The following is a 19388-nucleotide window of genomic DNA, read 5'->3' on the forward strand; positions in this document are numbered from 1 at the left end:
CCTTCAGCCGTTCTTTTGTGGACACCCAGTTTCCACTCATACACCTCCCAAGGAGATTCCTTTTGCTCCTGCAGCCATTTTCCCCGTCAGGCCCATCTGCTGACCAAAGTCACCCCACAGGTCATCTAGTCCTGTTAATAGTTCATAGGGCAAGTGGCTTCTCATTTTCCAAGAGTATTTTCATGGGAATAGAGTTCACACGTCTGCCCTTTGTAGGCCGTGCATTATTAACCTCTGAAATCTCAGTCCACATTGACACAGGGAGATAACAGCAAGAAGGTAGCAAAGATCTAGATGTGAGTATGGAGCATGATAGGGTCAAGGTAAAATAAACAAACTATGCAAAGCCAGGTCGTTTCAGCAGGGCAGCTACCTCTTTTTTTCTGGCAGGGACTTATTTACCCACAAAAGATAGCACTTGTGAATTTTTTAGTTAAAAGTCAGCTAACTTGTGTCTGTCCCCTCTCTCATTAGCAAAGAGACCATCTTTACAGTTTCTCTTTAAGACAAAGTAGATAATCAGAAGAAGAAATAGATAAACAAAGATTGCTAGAAAAATGATTATGTCTCCTTATCCAGGATTAAGAAATATTTTTACACCTTCTTTCCTGCCCGGAGTCCTAGGCACAACAGTAAAAGCTGGTGAAGCAAACCTTACATCCCTGCATTTGCCAATTCCAGGCCTGTGACAGCACGTGGGTGCAGCAGCAATGCCAGCACAGCTGTGATGTTTAACCAACTTCATTCACATCCTAGCTGCACTTATGAATATTTGGAGACCCTCGGTTTAGATTTAATAAGTTTTCTCAAAAAAGCATCTTTTCAGAAAAGCAAGAAAAGGCAGTCAGGTTGTCCCACAAGAGCTAGAAAACACAAGGACCAAAATCTTCCCAGTTGAAAGCCTATTCCCAACACAAAAGAATGCAAGAGAAGTAAGATTTATCCAGCCTGGTATAGGTTAAATATACATTAAACGTAGTAAATACTTAGAAAAGCTTATAAAAGGCTGGATGTACAGACCAATCCCTTACAAGGGAAGCCAGCTCCCATCAGTCACTGCTATGTTGATGACAAGCTGTTTTATGTTCTGCCTGTGATCCACGTTGGGGACGTACTCCATCAGCAGGTTACCCCTGGGCAGCATCCTCCCTGCCATGCTTCTCACCATGTCGGGCTGACCCACACCAGCCACGTAGTCAGTCACCCAGTAACCGTCTCAGAGTGTATCCTCACCAAGGACTGTTGATACCGTATTGTTCCCCACATGGGCAAAGGGAATGAACCCAGTCCTACACCCCCTTCCTTCATGCCTTCATCCTGCTCAAGGCAAAGGGCCTTTGTCTCACTTTGGTTAACGAGGCTGGAGAATAGTCCCACCGTGGTTTTCAGTCAACACATTTTTTTCTTAGGAAGCAAAATCACAAAACAGCAACTTCTGAAATCTGAAGAGAAGTAGTGGACCTTTGGGTAACAGAGAGAAATTCATCTTCAAACCTTTCTTTAGGAAGCCGTGCTACGAGAGAGACCCCAAAGCACTCAGACCTTGGAGTCTGAGAGCAGCATGCACAGTGTCTCTCTCCCTTTAGAGATGGAAGAAGGAGTGGCTGGAGAATTACAAATCAGTGAGCCTGGTTTGCATGCCTGGGGAAGCTCTAGAAAAAAATTATAAGGGTATTAAGGATTTCTCAAGAGCAAATAGTTTTAAAACGATCTACTTTCCTTTTCTGGAAGAGCAAATAGCCTAGTGGACAGGCAATTTTGCAAATAATTGGGTATTTTTTATTAAATAAACTATCTGCACACACTTCCTACTGTTTTTTTTTAATTAAAGGTTAGGACACTTGCCTCCAAACATCCTGCCTTCACATTCCTCTCCAGACTGGGTAAACAGGAAATCTTGCATAATTGTCAATGTTGTTCCTTATACCAGTTTGGCATTGACACTGTGCCAAAGGGCATTTAACACCTTTGCTCTTAAGAACCCCCAGCAGCTTAATTACTATTGGAATTACGACTAGGGGAAAAAAAAAAACAACTGCCCAGTTGTTGAGCAAACATTAGAATGAGCTGAACAATTTATTTCTCAATCAAGTTGTCTTTGTGCAGCTCTATGAACTCACCTCCTTTCCAGGGCAAGGTAGGAGTGAAGCAGAGCGATGGGCCAAGAGCCTTTATCCTGTTTTACTAATTATCTGGTCAAGTAATGAAGAAGCAAGGTGCTTGCTAATGACCTAATGTAATCATCTAGACTAAGTGTCTGAGAAGTTGCTAACGTGGGTTTTACAGTAGACTTCAGGTAACTGCATTGAAATGACGCACTTTGGAAGATCCTGTTCAATGGCCAAGCGCTTAGTGAATTCAATAGTCCTTAGTGAATAAAGCTCCCCTCTTGGCCCCCCTGGATCTCAAATTTCTTTCTGGACTGTGGCCCAGTTCAATTGGAGGGGCCAAAAATACCACCTAACCTTCCCCACATCATATCCCCCTTCGAAATGGGTAGGACATTGTCCTGGGACATGTGGTTTGACCTGCCCTCTGCCTGATCAAAGCTCAGAACCAGATCTCCTGCTTGTCAGCAGGCAGAGAGTTGGGCACTGTGGGTATTTTAAAAGGAAGAAATCAACCCAGCATGGTTCTTTCAAAACTGCTATGAGGGCCCCCTGGCCAGGAGAGGGATGCTGGAGAAAATAGCTAATTCTAGGGGCGATCTGCATATAGCCCCATGCAAACTGTTTTGAACACTTCTGCTAACTACAGTTTCTCCGCTCTTCCATGCATAGGTTATTGTGGGAGATTATCCTCGTGAGGCGTCGAGTACTTACTCCCTGCTCATAGTGTCTGAGGGCTAACACAAGGCTTTGAATAGCAGTAGTGGAAAGGCAAAATACCTCAGAGAAAGACACTGAAACATCTGCTCTGGTAAATGATGAGCACTATTGACTTCTTTGTAACATCACAAAGTATCAGAATGAAGGATCTGAAAATGTATTATGTGCTGTGTATCTTTCCAGGCAGTAAAAAGATAGCAAATTCAATGCAAAGGCTAGATTTCACTGGACATCTACAGGTCTCAAGCATTCTCAAATAATGGAAGGATCACAATGGTTCAGTGAAACCAGCATAGTGTTGGGTCGTTATTTAAATAGCCTCTAAAAGTACACCTTGACATTGTGCTTTCTGCAGCACTGTGGTATAATCAGCTCCTGCTCACTGGGAAATGAACTGAGGGTCATGGAGTTGTAGGAGACAAGGATAGCCTTGTCAGGACCCAGGTCTGCACAAAGCCAGGCAACACTGAGAGACCCCCTCCACAGCACTCTCTGTTTTTACACAGGCTCATCTGTCAGCATTTTCCAAAGTGCATTTCATTACATGCAAGATGCTATTTCTGCCCTGTCTGCAGACCATGCAGTAGAAGCAATGGGAAGAGGTGAGCAATTTCTCCACTTCCATTGCTCGCCCGCTCAGTCTGGCCAGCTTTTGGACAGGACCTGGCTCCTGGCAGGTATGCTGAGGCCTTTTGGGAAAACCCAAATTCAGGAGTCAGCTTTGGTGTGGGAGAAAACCCTGCACACGGGGCAAAAGGAGAAATGTTGATAGGCCAGATTTGCCCTCCCAGAGAAGAAGAGGTGTGAGTAATGCAGCAAGAAACCTGGGCAGATATATACAGCACTGAAGGCAGGCACAAGGACTTCAAACTCAATACTGAGCAATATGGACGGACACAAAGAGACAGAAGAAAGCTGACAAAAAGTAAGATTACTCTAAGTGGAGAGAGAAGCTCAGGGGAAGAAAACAAAAAGAAAATCTAACGGGAAAAGGGAAAAAGGAGGAAAATACTTGAAATAGGAGAGGAAGAGCATTATAAGAAGGGGAATAAGAAGGTGAAGCCATGCATGCAATAAGAAGATATGTAAAGCAGAGGGAAATCCATGTGTACGGGTGTAAATATGACCCCTGACAGGACAACTCTACCTAGCATCCGTTTTTGGTATCACAGGCCATCCTGGTAGCTCACAGTCTGTTTGTACCCTCACTTTGTGTGGTCATTCAGCATTTTCATGGTAATATCTGAATGCTGAAAAAAATATCTGTAAGTATATTTTAAATATGGTTGCATAGTTTATTTTCAGCAGCATAAATGGTGTCCTAAAGACATGACAGAAGAATTCATGACAAAGCAAATGGAAACAGGCTAGCAAGGATGTAAAAAAGGAGTCTGGATACTACAAATAGGTCTGATCACCAAGAAAACACCTTGGGGAGAGTCCCACAGCAGAGCAGCAGTCTGGTTCAAGTCACCACTCTTAAAATGTTTATTAAAATCTGCGATATCATTGCTGGTACTTCACTGTAACATGACAAGACAAAGCAGGAGTCAGATTCTGCTTCGGGAACCACACAGACTTGAAAATTCAGATCTGGTCATCCCAAAGTTCAACAAAACTAAGCTCAAGCTTGAAGAGGTTTATGGAAAGTCACAAAAGCTATCAAGGTGTAACACAGATTAACTTTATCTCTCTAACCTATTGCATCAAGCCACAGGCCCACAGAAGAAGGAATATCTTCCATTCCAAATAAGCATGCTCTCAAATATGGGTTTAGAAATCCTCACACTGCTAAATTCTGTAGTTCATTGGACTCGTCCTTATCAGAGTTACTACAAGATGCAAGCATTTCTTCTTTGTTATTTAGCGTCAATGTTCAAGCAGCATAGAAATTCTGTGGGATCCCTTTCACACCCAGGCCTGTTATCTGTTAAAAAAAAATAAATAAATAAAAGAAAGGAAACAGATAAACCTCCAACTGTGTGCAATGAAAACATTCAAATGTTGTACAACAAATATCATAGCAATCTAACCCTACGTGGAGGGTCCCCTGCTTCAAGAGGAGCCAAAAAAGTGTCATTACATGGAGTTCTTTAGAACTCTTTAAGATTACAATCTTTAAGATTATCAAGCACCACTCAATAATTTTGCTAATTTAAACATAATCTCTGGCCCTTACATGTAGTCCTTATCTCCCTATTAACCAAACAAGTCATAGTAACTTTTAACGTGCTTTGCCCATGCAAGACAAATGTGAGTTTGGAAAATACCAATTCCTTTCTACAACTGGAGAACCAAGGAACAGAGATAAAAAAGGCAAGGCTCATTTAATTCTCCTGTGGGCTCCTAAACATCGCTGCTTGAAAAATCTATCAGTTCTCAGCCATGAGAAATCTGCTCCAAGCACTGCTTTCAACTAGAAGGTCCCAGATCCCAGACTACATCTCCATCCCTCCTGGAACATGTGTTCATCCTATTGCCAAACTGATAATACAGTTTGGGTGGGATTGTTTTTTTTTTTTCATTTCCCCTCATTTACAACCCTTCCCTTTCATGCTGTTGTCAACTTTCAGGGAATTAAGAACTGCATTTTATTCTCCTGATGTACTTTTTGCTAATGGACTGAAAAATGAAGAGAGAAACAAGTTTCAGACAAAAATGTGGACTATTAGTTTCTCAAAATGTAGCAACCACTTTTAACAGACTAAAAAAATCCCAAAAGTTTTGGGATTGGGAGGCAAACCCTGGTGAATTTAAGCATATAATTTTTAAAGGAGCAATCTGTGCTGTAGACATTTAGATTTCCTGGCACAATTAAAACCTGAGAATTAAGGGAGTGAAATTTACAGAACTGATGAAAATATAGTAAGATGTAGGAGTAAGACCCAATTCCTTACAGTGTATTACAGAATATTTTATACAGGGCAAATCCAGATCCACTGGCTGCCTTCAGATCCTGACTGGATACCGACTTCAGCTAACCAACATATCAACTATTACTAGCAATTTTTCCAAATCTTCTTTGCAAATGCATGAGCAGCTGTGCAAAAACAGCTGTGCCCAGCCAGGGGACAAACAACACATCTGGATCAGCACGTCAGGTGAGCAGGATGAGCGAGGGCAGCCGGGGGCATCTCACCCTCAGAGCGCGAGGCTTGGCAGGTCTGATGTATGGAAAGAAAGAAAATCTGCTCACCTTGAAAATCTCTCCTGCATGAGGCTCCTTGGCTAAGGTGGTCTCATCCAGTCCATCGTATGCAGAAGTCACATACATTTCTGAGTAGTCTTTTCCACCAAAGCAGCACGAGGTGATCCTCGGAGTAGGCAGCCTCACAGTTTGGATTCTTTTTCCTGGGAAAAATGTGCAATTGTTTTCTAATGTCCATTTTCTAGAAAGCATGTAAATATGAATGTACTATTAGTGCACATGGCACAGATGTGGCATTTACTCAGAAGGCATCTCCCCTTCAGACAAAGGCCATATCCTAAAGGACAGTTTGTGGGAAAATCAAATTCCTTCATCTGCCTCATCTCTAACTATTTTTCGGCCTCTCCCCTATATCTGCGAAGCTTCATTTCCTTTTTTCAAAATGAAGCAATACAGTATGTGAAGCCAGGAAGGGCAGAGACACCTGGCCTGGGATGGCTGTCATTCCCTAAGAGCATTTCCCAGTTAAACATTTCAACGCTGACAATTTTTTTCTTTTTTTAATTGCAGGTTTATATTTCTTGCATTTATTTTTTTTTTTTAGTGGCATTATTAAGAAGTGGGTGTGCTGTATCAGAAGCCTGTGGGAGTAGGGTTACCCAACATCATGAGGCAGCATGGGCTCTCCATGTGGTCAGAGCCTGGACCATTGATGCTCAAGGCATCTTCAAACCATTCCTCCTGGCTGCCTTTCCTCTCACATTCATGGCACGTAGGTGTTGGAGGCCTTACCTGTCTCTGGGTCTATACGAATGACTCTCCCACCATCAATACAGGCCACCCAGAGCTTCCCTTCTGCGTCTATGCACATCCCATCGGGCATTTGCTCCTCCTTTTCTAGATGGTACAAAAGTTTGGGGCAGGCTGCAGGGAGAGTTACGAAACCAGTGTTACGTGGGCTGCTACCAGTTCTGTATCAGATCCCAGTCTAACATCTGCCACGCTCTTGCAAACAGATAAGTTCATTTTCTGTGAGAAAGACGTGCTGCAAAATGTGTATCACTTGCTAAAAGCCTAACTTAGCCTGGCAGAAACAAGCCTGCAGTAGAGCCATTGCAGTTTGGGATTGTACTGAATTAGGGCTCCTGTTATTTTACCAAGAGAAGAGAACACAATGCCCCTGTCCCTCTTGTTAACCCACTAGCTGCCTGTCATACCATGACTCCTGCAAGTGCAATAACTTTTCCTGGACTTTCATTGCTCATGGCAGCCTGGATGTCTTTTTATGAGCAGTATCACATAAATAATGGCTTGGGTTTAAATGTTGGTGATAAGCAATCTCTGCTAGCTAAAGATCAAGAACTTTACTTTTTAATGGCCAATGCAGCTACCGGTTTTGATTAAGCCGGGACACCAACCACTAGCGGTCTAGGCTGCAGTGCAGATGGGTTAGTGGGCACATGCATGGTCCATGGAGCAGTGCCCACGGGCAGCGGTCTGCCTACTCTGACCCAGCGCCTTATGGCCATTACTCCACCCAAAAATAGAGAGTCACCAGCATAAAGCCGAGGCTAGGAAGCTCAAATTCATTATGTTTTTGTATTTGAGGGGGCATAGTTACATTAAATCTTCTTTAGAAATCTTATAACCTAAAATCTGTAGAACGGATTTCCTCAGCAAAATGAAATCTAAGTGAATGTAATTATTTTGTACAATTTTCACCCATGATTACACAAAGTCCACACTCATTAGAGTACAAAGGCAGTTCAGCCCATTTAAATTCCCATGCAGTATAACAGGTTGATACAGCACAAAAATATTTCACAGAGTTTTGAAATGAAGTTACATCCATTTTGCTTGCACTTAAATTTTCCTTTTTGCAGATATAATAAAACACATTTGTCCAGGAAATGAATTTAAGTTAAATTTGCCAGACTTCTGAAGGCAATTTAAATTTCAGAATTGGGAAACCTTAGTCACAATGATAACTTGATTCTTTAAATCCATTCCTGTGATATACATGCATGCATATTCTGTGTTTGTATTTATGGAGCTAGTACAATCAAAGCATTCCAGTAGATGGCACTCAAGAATAAATAGCATCCTATAAGGTAATTCTCTGCAGTATAAATGGCTTCTTCCCTGCAACTCCTAGAACAGGTCTGAATATGAGCCACCTATCCAGATGAAAGTAAGTTGAAGGATTGTCAAAAGTTTGTTCACCAAATACACCTGGTGTGTAAATAAATTTGAAAAAAATCACAGTCAGCTTGCTGACAAGCTGTAACTGGAAGATGAGATCTGTCAAATAAATCACTGCATCTTACAGGCCCAGGTCTTGTTGCAGAAAGAGTAATAGCTCTACTTGTCAACAAATTTAGAAAAGCACGTGTACCAATCTTTCCAGTGTGCACATCATAGCTGAAGGCATGCACAGCATATGCCAGGCTGTCAATGTGAAAGAAGGTCCTGTGGTCCAGGGACCAATCCAGACCATTGGAGATGTCCACCTGGTCTAACTGCTTTATTACTGAATGGTCGGGGAAAAGGGTATAGAGAGCGCCTTGCCGCCTCGCTCGGACCCCCGGTGCCGTCTCTTCAGCCATCGTACCTGAAATGGAAATGGGAGTGCCAGTTAGAAAGTAGAAGGTTGTTCCCCACGCTTGATCAAAAACCTCCTCTGTTACTAAGAGGTCCTAGGGAGAAAGGGACTAACCAGGTGCCACCAGATCGATGAGAAGGAGGAAAAGGAGCAGGTCAGGAGTAGCTGCCTCCCGTAGAGGTGATCCTGGCCAAGGAAAGAGCGAGTTTCTGCATTGCCATGAAGTTTAAGTCGCAGACACCAAAGACCCAAAGGAGCACCACAACATGCCAGGGGCTGAGGTTTTGCTCACAGCAAAAGCCGAGATGCAGGAAACCATCCTGTGCTCTTTTTGTTGTTGCTCTTTGTAGGCTACTTTCATGATTTAAATGGGCTCTGACCTTAAAATACAGCTGCTGTAAATCATGGTTATCTCAGAATCAAGTGGAGAATACCACAATAGTGAGATTTTTTTTCTTCCTGAATTTATCCCCCAGTGTTATGCTTGTTATTTAGTTTCTGATTCTCGCTTCTCCAGAAAGGAAAGAGCTCTGCAGCGACGGGACAGGAAGCACTTGAGGGGGGCATTTACACCTTCTTTTTACTGTGACAGACTGTCTCTGTTGGCCTTCCCTTTTAGAAGACCTCATGAGCTTGCTGTCTAACACTTGGCCAAAAACCCTGTTGAAAGCATTGATCCACCGCACTCAGCTAGGAACGGGTGTGCAAAGCAGACTTTTCTCTCTTATTCTTGCTCTTAACTCTAGTGACATGTCAGACCTCAAGCATAACCATGAACCAAATGAAATTCCTGATTTTTGGCAAATTTGAATAAGAAGAAAAGGCTGGCTGGCAAAACAAATACAGAGCTATTTTCACTCCCATCAGTCGCTCTCTGCTTCCAGCATGGATTCCTGTGCTTGGCTCATCATTTATATGGGAGGAGAAAAAGCACAAGGGGGTCCTGGCTGCATTGCAACTGGTGGCAAAAGTCCCTCTTGCTTTCAGGAAGGAGGCTGAGGATCTCTCCCCACATCCCTGTTTCCCATGGGTAACTGGGGGAGGCTGTACACGAAGGGTGCAAGCCGCAGCTCATCTTCTGCTCTAGGCACCGCATCCTCCTCTACACCTCCAGAAATCTTCCCACCTGCGTGAGCCCTTCACCACCTTTTCACATCCCGTGGAGGCAGACATTTGAAAAACACCATCCACCAAGCAGAAGGGGAGCCTTCCTGCCAGACAGCCCTTGTCAACAGCCCCTGTCCTCATTCAGGTCAGAGGATGCAGGGTCCCTTCTCCTCCTCCCTCCGGCAATAACCGAGCAGAGCGTTACAAGGCGGCTCACGCTCGTGACGGTGCTCGTGACGGTGGTTTTTGCGGGGAACTCAAGAGAGGAACTGAGAACATGGAATAAAATGCACTATATAAAATACACTGTAATTAGTTCCTTTTTGCTCTGGGGGAAATTTCTGCCAGGAACTTACCAGCAAAAAACCTCCCTTTTGGATCCACTTTCCCATCATTGAACCTGTTGTTGGGTTTATTCTGCTCAAGCTCGAGGATGGTGGTGACCGCCTGGGTGTCCCAGTCCAGAAAGGCAAACCTGGTCCCCAGGGCAATGACATAGCCCCCGCACTGCCGCAGTGCCACTGAACCGACGCGAGCATCTGTGGGTGAGAGGGAGTGGGAGATGGCGGGCGGCTCTGGGGCCATCAGTCAGCCCTACCCCTCCCCACCTCACCGAGGGCATCTGGGCTTGACTGGGACATCCCCGACCCAGGAAAGGCTGAGTTGATGCTAAGATCCTTCTCCCCGGGATCGTTAGCACATCTCGCTGGCTCTGTGTTCCCCAGATCTTTCCACCTTCTGGGCAGACACAGCCATCAGGACTGTAGCTTTTCCTCTGCAGGTCCCAAATGAAACATGCCTTCCCATTTGGACTTAGCAAGGAAGGACAACATGTGCACGGCCCTCCCCACCTGAGCACGGTCCCCTCTGCTTGGCTGGCTCAGGCCACACCATGCTCAGCAACACGTCGTGGGAGGACAGGGCGTGTGGCCCCATGGAAAGTAAGGGGGACCACCATGGTGCGGAACTCCTCCCGGGAGGGGTGGGCAGGGGCGGACAGAGAAGACTCCCAGGATGAAGCAGTGAGTATGGGCTCTTACCCACAGACACGCTCTGCACCTCGTTGGTGAGTGGGCTCCAGCGGCAAACTTTCTGTGAGTTAATGTCTACATAGACGAGTGCGCTCTCCCTTTCTTCCCAGACCGGGCACTCTCCCATCCTGTTCTTCTCCTTCACAACGGATTCGATTTTGATGGAGGAGGACATGGTCTGAGGGGAAGAGAGCTGATAACGGATTTAATGAAAAGCTCTCATTGTGCGGGGTTTTCATGCCTACAATGCTTAAAAGCAGAACTTGTAAATGGCAAAGACCTCCAAATCCCACATGACAGAGTAATTTAGGAGGTTCCTGTGACACTTCCATGGCCTCATGGCTGGAACTGAGCTTGAAGCACCAAGGCTTCTCCTTAGCAAACCTTCCCTAGGCGAGAGACTTTCAACCAGAGCTGCTGCTGAGGCACCTGCCTCCAGGCAAGGCAGTGCTGCGGACACGGCCCTGGGCCGGGAACAAGCTGTCGGCAGGGTATCGGTGATCCCAAGGGTCCCCCAGACCATGGGGAGGGACCGGTGGGCAGCAGCACCGATGAGACAGAAGCCTTTTTGTGGAAAAACAAGACTCCGCCTTATTAACGCAGACCCATTGACTTGCTCCACAGTCACATACACACCCACAATACCGACTGCAGTTTGCCACCGAGGCCACTGCAGACCAAGTGCCTGTTCCCACAGAGCCAGCGTGAATATGCAAACACCAGGGAAGGCTCCTGCCTTTGAAATCCTGCTGCTTTGTTTTCCCTCCAAGCGCTTCATCTTCGTCAGCCCCTTCACCGCCCTAGCCATGGCTCCAACCCCTGCCGCAGACTCCAAATTTCACCCTGTGCCAGGCTGCGGGGTGTAATTACCCCAGTCGCTGCTTCGGGGGCGAAGTGGCCTATGAAGCGTCCATCCCGGGCGCCTGCTCCTGCCACGGGTTGTTCATGCCCGGGCTGCCATGTCCCCCCGTCCCCGTTGCAGCAGGGTGGCCGTGGGGACACCAGCCACCACCCGAGCACAGGGTGCCCAGTCCCTCACGTTTGTGCTCAGAGCCCCTTGATGCCCCCCAAAACAGGCAGCTTGGCCCCTGGGCCTGCCCTGCCCCTGCTGCGGCGTGGGATGTGAGCGACAGCCTCCGCCGCTCGGCTCTCACAAAAGCAAGGGACCTACTGGCTGCCTGTCACCGCTAATGGAGACGAGGACGCTGCTGCACCTGCCCGCCCAGGCACAAATTTATCCACAGATCGGAGAGATATTTCCTGGGAGGCAGCCAGTCCCTGACATAACACTATTCCGACGGATTACTGTCTTCAGGCAGGCATTGTTTCCTAGCAGGTGAGCCGGTGATAAGGTTTACAGATAATTAATTGGCATTAATGCGCTTCAAAGTACGTGGGAAGAGCCAATAATCACTGTGAGTAGAAACGACAGCGCTGGGGACCAGGGATCTTCTCTGCTCCCCAGCCCCAGGCACCCGTGACAAGGAGTCACACGGCCAAGGTAAGGTCCAAACAACCCATTTATCAAATATATCCTTCTCCCTGCCAAGAGAAATAGCCACAAGAGGCCGGGCAGCGAGCTGCTCCACGCAGGCGAACAGCATCAGTCTAAAGCGTAAATGAGGATACACAGCAAGATACCAGTAAAACCGCCTAAAACCTGTTAAGCCATGCCCCAGCTGGAGGAGTGAGCTTCTCTTGGGTTAAAGTTTTGTGTCATGTGGCTGCCGTATTTGGGACCCAAGGCTTGGAGACACAACACTGACCTTATTGTATCATGGTCTGGAAAACACAGAGCTGCTCTCGCCCCCATGGGAAAATGGGGTTCGGCGGCAGCAGCCCGGCATCCACACGGCTCCCACAGAGGCAGAATGTCCAGATCTGCAGCAGCTGCTGTGTATTTGCCTCATCAGTTGTTTCACTGACCCAGCTGAGCCTTATTAAACTTTCCTCATCCCACCAGCCCCAGTTTCATCTACTGTCCCTTCCCCAGCTTCTGCAGCAACAAAACAGGGGCCTGGCAGATAAGCCATGGTAAAATACCGATTCACAGACCCATCCCACATGCCACCACGCCATTGCCAGCTGTTTCACAAGGCACAGGCAGGGGAGAAACCAACCTGCCTGCACCAGCTGCCTGCTTACCCCTCTCATGCTCTCCCCCCGATGCTGCGGAGACCTGCCCTGTCCCACCGAGCCTCACCGCCTGTCCATCTACCCCAGCTGCACGTCCAGCCTCGGCGTCTCTCCTGTCCACCAAAGAAATAGCTCCCACGTGTCCCTCCAGCTGTGGGGTTTTTTTTCCAAACAGCTGAATGTTTTGGCTCAAATTTCCCCCGTCTTTAAGAAGAGGGAAACCAGAAGGGAAGATTTGTGCCTTGCTGGCTGAGGTTTCACTAATTTTTACGAGCAGCTGAAAATAAAGGCTTTTAACAGGAAGAGTTGCCCAACGCTAAGAGGCAGTACTGCCCTCCAAAAGAGTCCCCACAAGCCGGCAGGGATGCAGGCCCTGGTCCCCCCATGCCTGGAGGTCCACCTCCTGCCTCACCCTCCCTGCCATCACCCCATAGAGCTACGCAGCTGCAGCGCTTCACAGACTACAGCATCTCAGAGGGAAAAATGAGGAAATGACCCCAAAAAGCCTTGTTCAAAACATCCCAGCTTCATCACTCCCCAGGCATTCTCCCACCTGGCACCTTTTTGTGCGACACCTTGCACCCTGCTTGGCACAGCACCGACTCATCAGGGATGAGCGTGCAGGGAATAAAAGAGCAATACCAAGCAGAAAGCACCAAATCCTGCCGTATTCTCCCCAGACAAAATCCCTGCGGATAAAAACCTCACATTCACCCTGCTTATATCCTCTCTGCAACATTTTGTTGGCGTTCTAGACTCCTGCACTCGTGCCTAAATCCCTTACGGAGACTAAGGGGCTGACAGGCATCACTGAAACATTTTCCAAGTTAAACTGTTTAAAGTTACCAGAATTTGAAGACCATAAGAAAAATTTCCTGTTAGGAATGAAAAACTAACATAAAAACATCCAGTCTGCTCTAAATACTAAAACCTCTTTCTGCTAGCTATTTGAAAACAGCCTTTCTAATCCTCAGACCACATCCCTTTTCAAACGATCTGGACAAAAATTGATCATTTCAGTACGCCTAAGATACAAATAAAATACAAATGAATGACTGGCCTTAAACGGTTTCTTTGCTGTTTCTCTAACTCTCTCCCCCATGCAAGCACACATCATTTCATTTTTAATTTCAAGCTGAAGCTTTGAATATGCAGGCAGACAGCTAAAGCTTTTAATGTGCGTACAATGAAACAACCGTCTGTGTAAACCAAGGAATTTTAAGAACTGCCTTTTCCCTCTGTCAAACAACTGAATATTTATAACAAGCTGGAGGACACCTATGTGAACTCTGCAGTTCACCACATCAACACACCTGCTGAGGAAAATATTGCAAGACCTCGGTTGGTGTCTCTTTTCCAGTGCTGGTCCAATGAAACCGGCTGCTGTTTTCAGCGATGATTAAAAATGGTTGCAATAGTTGATGTTATCTGCACCGAGCAGGTAACCTTTTACATTTTGTTTTCAGTCAGCAGTCACATGAATGATGAGGCATGGACCAAAGCCCTTCTGAATGGTCTGCTTCACAGTGCCAGCAGCAGAACATGTGATAGGGAAAAATCCTTGCTCAGTATTTTTCTCATGTCATGAGAGCAGGAGAGAGAAACTGAGATGTCGCACCATTCGGTTCCCCCAAGGGCTAGCCCAGTCTTCCCAAATTTAGGGGCAAATGAATGTCTCGAGTGATAAAAAAGGGAGGTTAACAAAAGATGCAGGGGAAGGTTTTGTAGTACAAGTCATTTTGAATGATAAGGAAAAACATTCTTGTGATTAAGGCATATTAGCATCACTAAGACTTCCCAGCTGTGCCACAATCTTCTCAAGTGCCAAGTCACCTGCTCTCCTCGCAGGGCTCCTCACCTCAAATATGCAAAGCCCGATCCCTGCTCCGGTGGTGGAGACTTGCAAGCTGCTGCCCAGAGCACACCCAGGGAGCCTCGGCAATTGCTACGGATGCTGCCGGATGGCAATATCTTGCTTGGCTTTTAAGACTTTTATTTTTTCCCTGCTTTGGCATTTGCCATTTTTTTGTCTGTGGGAGGTGCAGGTGGAAGATGCCGAGTGCCTTCTCCCACCCAGCCCCGCTCAGCAGAGGTAGGTGGCAGCGGGTCCCCCAAGGTGGGGACGGGGGCAGGCATGCCGTGGGGACAGAGTGCAAGCCGGGCAGCGAGCCGGGGCCACCACCAGCGTTTTGGTGACAAGGAACCCCTGCGGGTCCTGCCTACTGCGGCGATGGGAGGAGGCAGGAGGCAGGTTGCTGCTGGCAGTCGCTGCCCCCACCACATTCAGCGAGGGCAGAAGGCACCTGGGAGGAATTGGCCCCAAACCAGCATGCAAGAGCAATGCATTTCTTTACTCGTGCAAGACTTTAATGAGCATTTTAATTTGATGTTCAAATGATTCACAGGATGAACATTTTTCCCACATAAGCAAATAGCCGAGATAGACCTAGTATTATCCTGTCATAGTCACCGTCGATCCAAAATTGGAGATTAAGAAATTACAGCCTTAAAACAGAGACAAATCCAAACACTTCTAGTGAAAAAGCCAGTAATATTTCCCAGTTAAACTCCTGCCAGGGTGGCTGCATTACAAGCAAAGTGGTTGTGGGCGCCTTGAGGACCCTTCACAGCCTTCCTTGGCCTCCCAGCCCGAGCCATCGGCTCCATCTAATTTCAGCGTGAACCCTCCGTCTCTGCTTGCTCTCACAACATTTTTCACATTACTCTCCCCTTCTTTTAACCTAAATGATAACTTTGAAGGGAGGTTCATGTAGAACAATAGGCATCTTTTTTTCACAGCATTTTCAGCTGGAAGACATATTCAAAAGGAAAATTCTGGTTTACAACAATTTTAACTGCTTTAATCTAAAAAGAAAAGCAACTGGATCTCAGCTGCAGGAAAAAAAAAAAAGCATCTTTTTTCCTGCAAAATATTTCCCACAGCATTTTTTCTAAAGGAATTTTGATGGAGAAAACCACATTTCCCGTTCAGCTCTTTTCTTCTGGTGACTTGACTGACTTCCCCACCACCGGCTGCGGCAAAGTAAAATCAAGTCATGCAGAGGGATGAAGCATTCACCTCACCACAACTGAAAAAAAAAAAGCATATGCTGCTTTCCTGGCAAGCAGCTTGGATGCCAGATCAGCAGCACTAGGCAGGACAGCAGCCGTGAAAACACTACCAGAGCACGTCTCTCTCGTTTACTTGGGTGGCTGCAATTGCTCTGGGGATGCCCCCACCGCATTTTGCACCATCTCTTACACCAGCACAAGTATCACATCTCCCACCTTCGGCACGCCATTTCAACGTCCCATGTCTACCTTTCTAGAGGTCAGTCACTTTAGGAGGAGACATGTCTCAAAGGCTTTGCGGATGCTGTTGACAAATGGTGCAACCCCGCAGCAGCAGGTGCATGTATCTGTTGCTAGCCAGTCAGCTATTCTTTTAATTATTACCACAATGTAAAGAGCCTACCCCTGCCATGCACTTCATTTGTTTCTAACGTTGCTGGGTTGCAAAGCAGAAGTTTATAGTAAAGTTGGCCAAAGGTGGCCACATGCTGCTGTACCTCTGGCTGATGCCCCACCACAGCGTCTCCTTCTGGGGTGCCGTCCTCTCTCCTTTCCCACTGCTTTGGTCTCCTCTGATGCAACTCCTACCACTTCTTTTTATAGTCCCTAGTTTTTATCGACAGAGTGTAGTTGGGAGAGCGTATCAAGGCATTAGTGTACCACATACATTAATGTGGTATTTAAATAATTATATTTGTCTTGTTACCTACAGGCATGTGCTCAGACAACAGGTCTGAGTTTGTTACTGCAGCTTTGCAAATATTTAGTAAATCCATCGTTCCCCTCTTTTTTTTTTTTTTTTTTTTCACAACTCCCCAAATTACATTTGTGTCACTTATTCCCCTTAAGGGTCCACCCCAGCTGTCATTACTCTAGAAACTTGACTTTGCATATAATTTGATTGTCCCAATCTCTTACAGTCATTGTTCACCTAGACAGTAATCTTCTGTGGTTGTCTCCCTCTTGGAGACGACAACAGGCATAGTTAGAGTTAATGAAGACTCAGTTATTAAAAACCCCAGACAGACACAGGTGTAGCTACTCACCCCGGCAATATCCAACTCGACAGCGTTATCCAGAAGTGAAGCCAAGGCTTATCTCCTCGTGGCTTCGCCCTTTGGTAGGAAGGGCCTGGTCCCTCCCCAGTGCTCAAAATGGGAAGAACCGGAGCTCCCTGGGCAGTCAGTGCCGCCTGCTTTTATTTCAGCAGAGCTATTTTGCCAGCAAAGGATTACTTGAGTTTTCTCCAGCTTGGTTGGGAATAAATACGCTTCACCTATGACCATAGATTTTGGTCACGAGGCTGAAGAAACCCTTCGGGGCACAGCAGCTGCTCCTCCTGATACAGCCTTTCCTGTCACTGGGTTCTTGCTCAACCCTAACTGAAATCAGTGCAAGTCTTTGATCAAAGAGGTGAGCGCCATTAATAAGCGAGGGATTAAACAAAAGTCAGGAAGCCTTCTTAATTGAGGGAATGGGCAACTGCTCAGCTCTGGTTTGCTGGATCCGGTGCTCTGTCATGGGACTCGAGTCAAGATACGCTGGCAGCGCCTGTTTGGGCTCCTCGGGGCCGGGACGCGGGAAGCAGCTACGGCCTCTGCACTGGAGGCTGTGGCGAGGCGTGCTCCCAGGGCATTTCGGTAACGTCAAAAATACAACTCTCCTGGCAGAGTTGGCTATTCCTGCTCATGTGATGCCAGTGAAACCAGTGTAGCAAAGCCCAGCAGGTGATCTTGCAGAAGGGGGAGGTGGCATTTATTTGCAAAATGTCTGCAGAAGCTTATTTTACCTGCTCCTGCTCCCACGCTCCCAAGCACAGAGACACGCACGCATCGGACTTCTGCCCAGGGCGGATGAGGGGCTCCAGCAGCCACATCCTCCCTATGTCTCCTGGGTGCCTCTTGGCCTGCGGTGACAAACTAATCTTTGACCAGAGCTTTCATGCCTGTACAAGCTGTTGCTGCTACCTTTCTAGTGCAGCAACAACAACAAAAAAGGATCAGCAGATGCTGTGTGTTGTGCTGGCAATCACCCTACTGCCATTGCAGTGGGGTGAGGGTGAGCACAGGTACAAAACCTCATGGGGCAACGTTTGCAACATGACAGCAATGGTAGAGGGAGGGGAGCTTATTTATGTTTATGCCTACTTATTTTCTGCTGCATCTCTGAATGTCCATTAGCGATCAACCACAGTAGCCCTACGGCATGGTTCCTGAGCTGCAGTTAGCACCAGGTTCATGACTTCAGTGAGATCAGAGCCCTAAATTTGCCACATTCACCATCTCCCTCAACTCATAAACTTTCCCTCTACTGTGCTGGGATTACCTCGTAGCACATAAAGTAAACGAAGGATGGCGGGCACTCAAAAAGAACAAGCCCCAGCTTCCTTCACCACTTCATGCTCACCTTCTACCCTGAAGTGGGGCTGCTTAAACCTTCTATTTTTCCAGCTGCCAAGACATACCCCCACATGCTTTAAAGAGGGAAAATGGTGACTTGCACAAAGTCACCTTTGAACCCTTGGTTCAAAGCAGCACCAAGGCTTCAGTGTGACCCAGGGGCTAGCAGCTGAGTCGCCCACTGCACACTCAGGGGGCAAGGCAGACACAAGCAGATCCAGCAGAGAGAAACTAACTCCAGCAGTCTTGCAGAGACACACTGGAAAACCACGATATACCAATTCTTGGAGCTACCTGCAGAGAAAACGCACAGCCACAGGCTCTCTTGGCAGTCAGTGGGTTACCCTCACAGCAGAACAGGGTCAGGGACCTGCAGGTAGAGGTGCACAAGCATGGAAACATCTAACATGCCAAGAGCAAAATCTTGCAGTTTAAAAACCAACTGAGCTACATCACAGTTGTTTCAGCACATACAGGCCTGAAGTTACCAACAAAAAAGCAATCCAGTGAATAAGCTTGCCATTCACAACAGGTGCTGTGAAGAAATTACAATAAAACTTCCCTTTCCTGCACATTTGTAGAAGCAGTGGCCATTTCGGCATGCAGGCCCCTCTTGCCTCTCTGGCTGCTGTGGGGGAGTTTGGTTCAGCAGGAGGTATGTGCAGGCGGCATTTTCTTTTAAACTCAAACAGCCAAAAATGCCTGATGCTTTCCTGTCATCACGGATCTCCCCAGAACAGGCTGAGACCTTCAGAGGATGAACAAAGATATTGTTCTTGATCCCAAAAGTTTGGGTTCATGTTTAACAAAATGAGCAACACAGTGACATGCACTGGGGAGAGATGATAATCGGCTCCAGCCGATCAGAGTTAATTTACGTACAACCACAGCTGAGGCCTTAAAAATGTAATGTAAAAAGGAAACTGCAGGCGCACAGTAATAGGTATTAATGTTTCAGTTGTTGAGAACATCATGGGACAAATCAAGTTCCAGTTAAAGCAGCAGTAAGACCACAAATGGATATTTTATGAGGAACTTTGAAAATATGTAAAAGAGACAGTACAA

General features: G+C 46.6%; 1 protein-coding gene across 3 annotated transcripts; it reads right to left on the minus strand.

The window, feature by feature from the left end:
• Positions 1-4149: 4149 nt before the first annotated feature.
• On the minus strand, positions 4150-19020 carry LOC104320144 (regucalcin). 3 transcript variants are annotated; one of them, XM_069769946.1, is made up of 7 exons: positions 16971-19020; positions 10726-10909; positions 10042-10224; positions 8372-8587; positions 6769-6900; positions 6025-6179; positions 4150-4755 (listed from the first exon to the last, which is right to left on the minus strand). In XM_069769946.1, exons 2-7 carry the CDS (start codon positions 10889-10891, stop codon positions 4705-4707), a joined length of 903 nt encoding a protein of 300 aa, XP_069626047.1. In that variant the 5' UTR covers positions 10892-10909; positions 16971-19020; the 3' UTR covers positions 4150-4704. The 3 variants fall into 3 exon arrangements, with proteins under 3 accessions (XP_069626047.1, XP_069626046.1, XP_009920517.1); XM_069769945.1 differs by having other exon boundaries at positions 16422-17038; XM_009922215.2 differs by lacking the exon at positions 16971-19020 and adding an exon at positions 16422-16489 and having other exon boundaries at positions 10726-10894.
• Between the last annotated feature and the right edge of the window lie 368 nt (positions 19021-19388).

Source organism: Haliaeetus albicilla, chromosome 25, assembly GCF_947461875.1.
Source record: "Haliaeetus albicilla chromosome 25, bHalAlb1.1, whole genome shotgun sequence".
NCBI classification, from domain to species: domain Eukaryota; kingdom Metazoa; phylum Chordata; class Aves; order Accipitriformes; family Accipitridae; genus Haliaeetus; species Haliaeetus albicilla.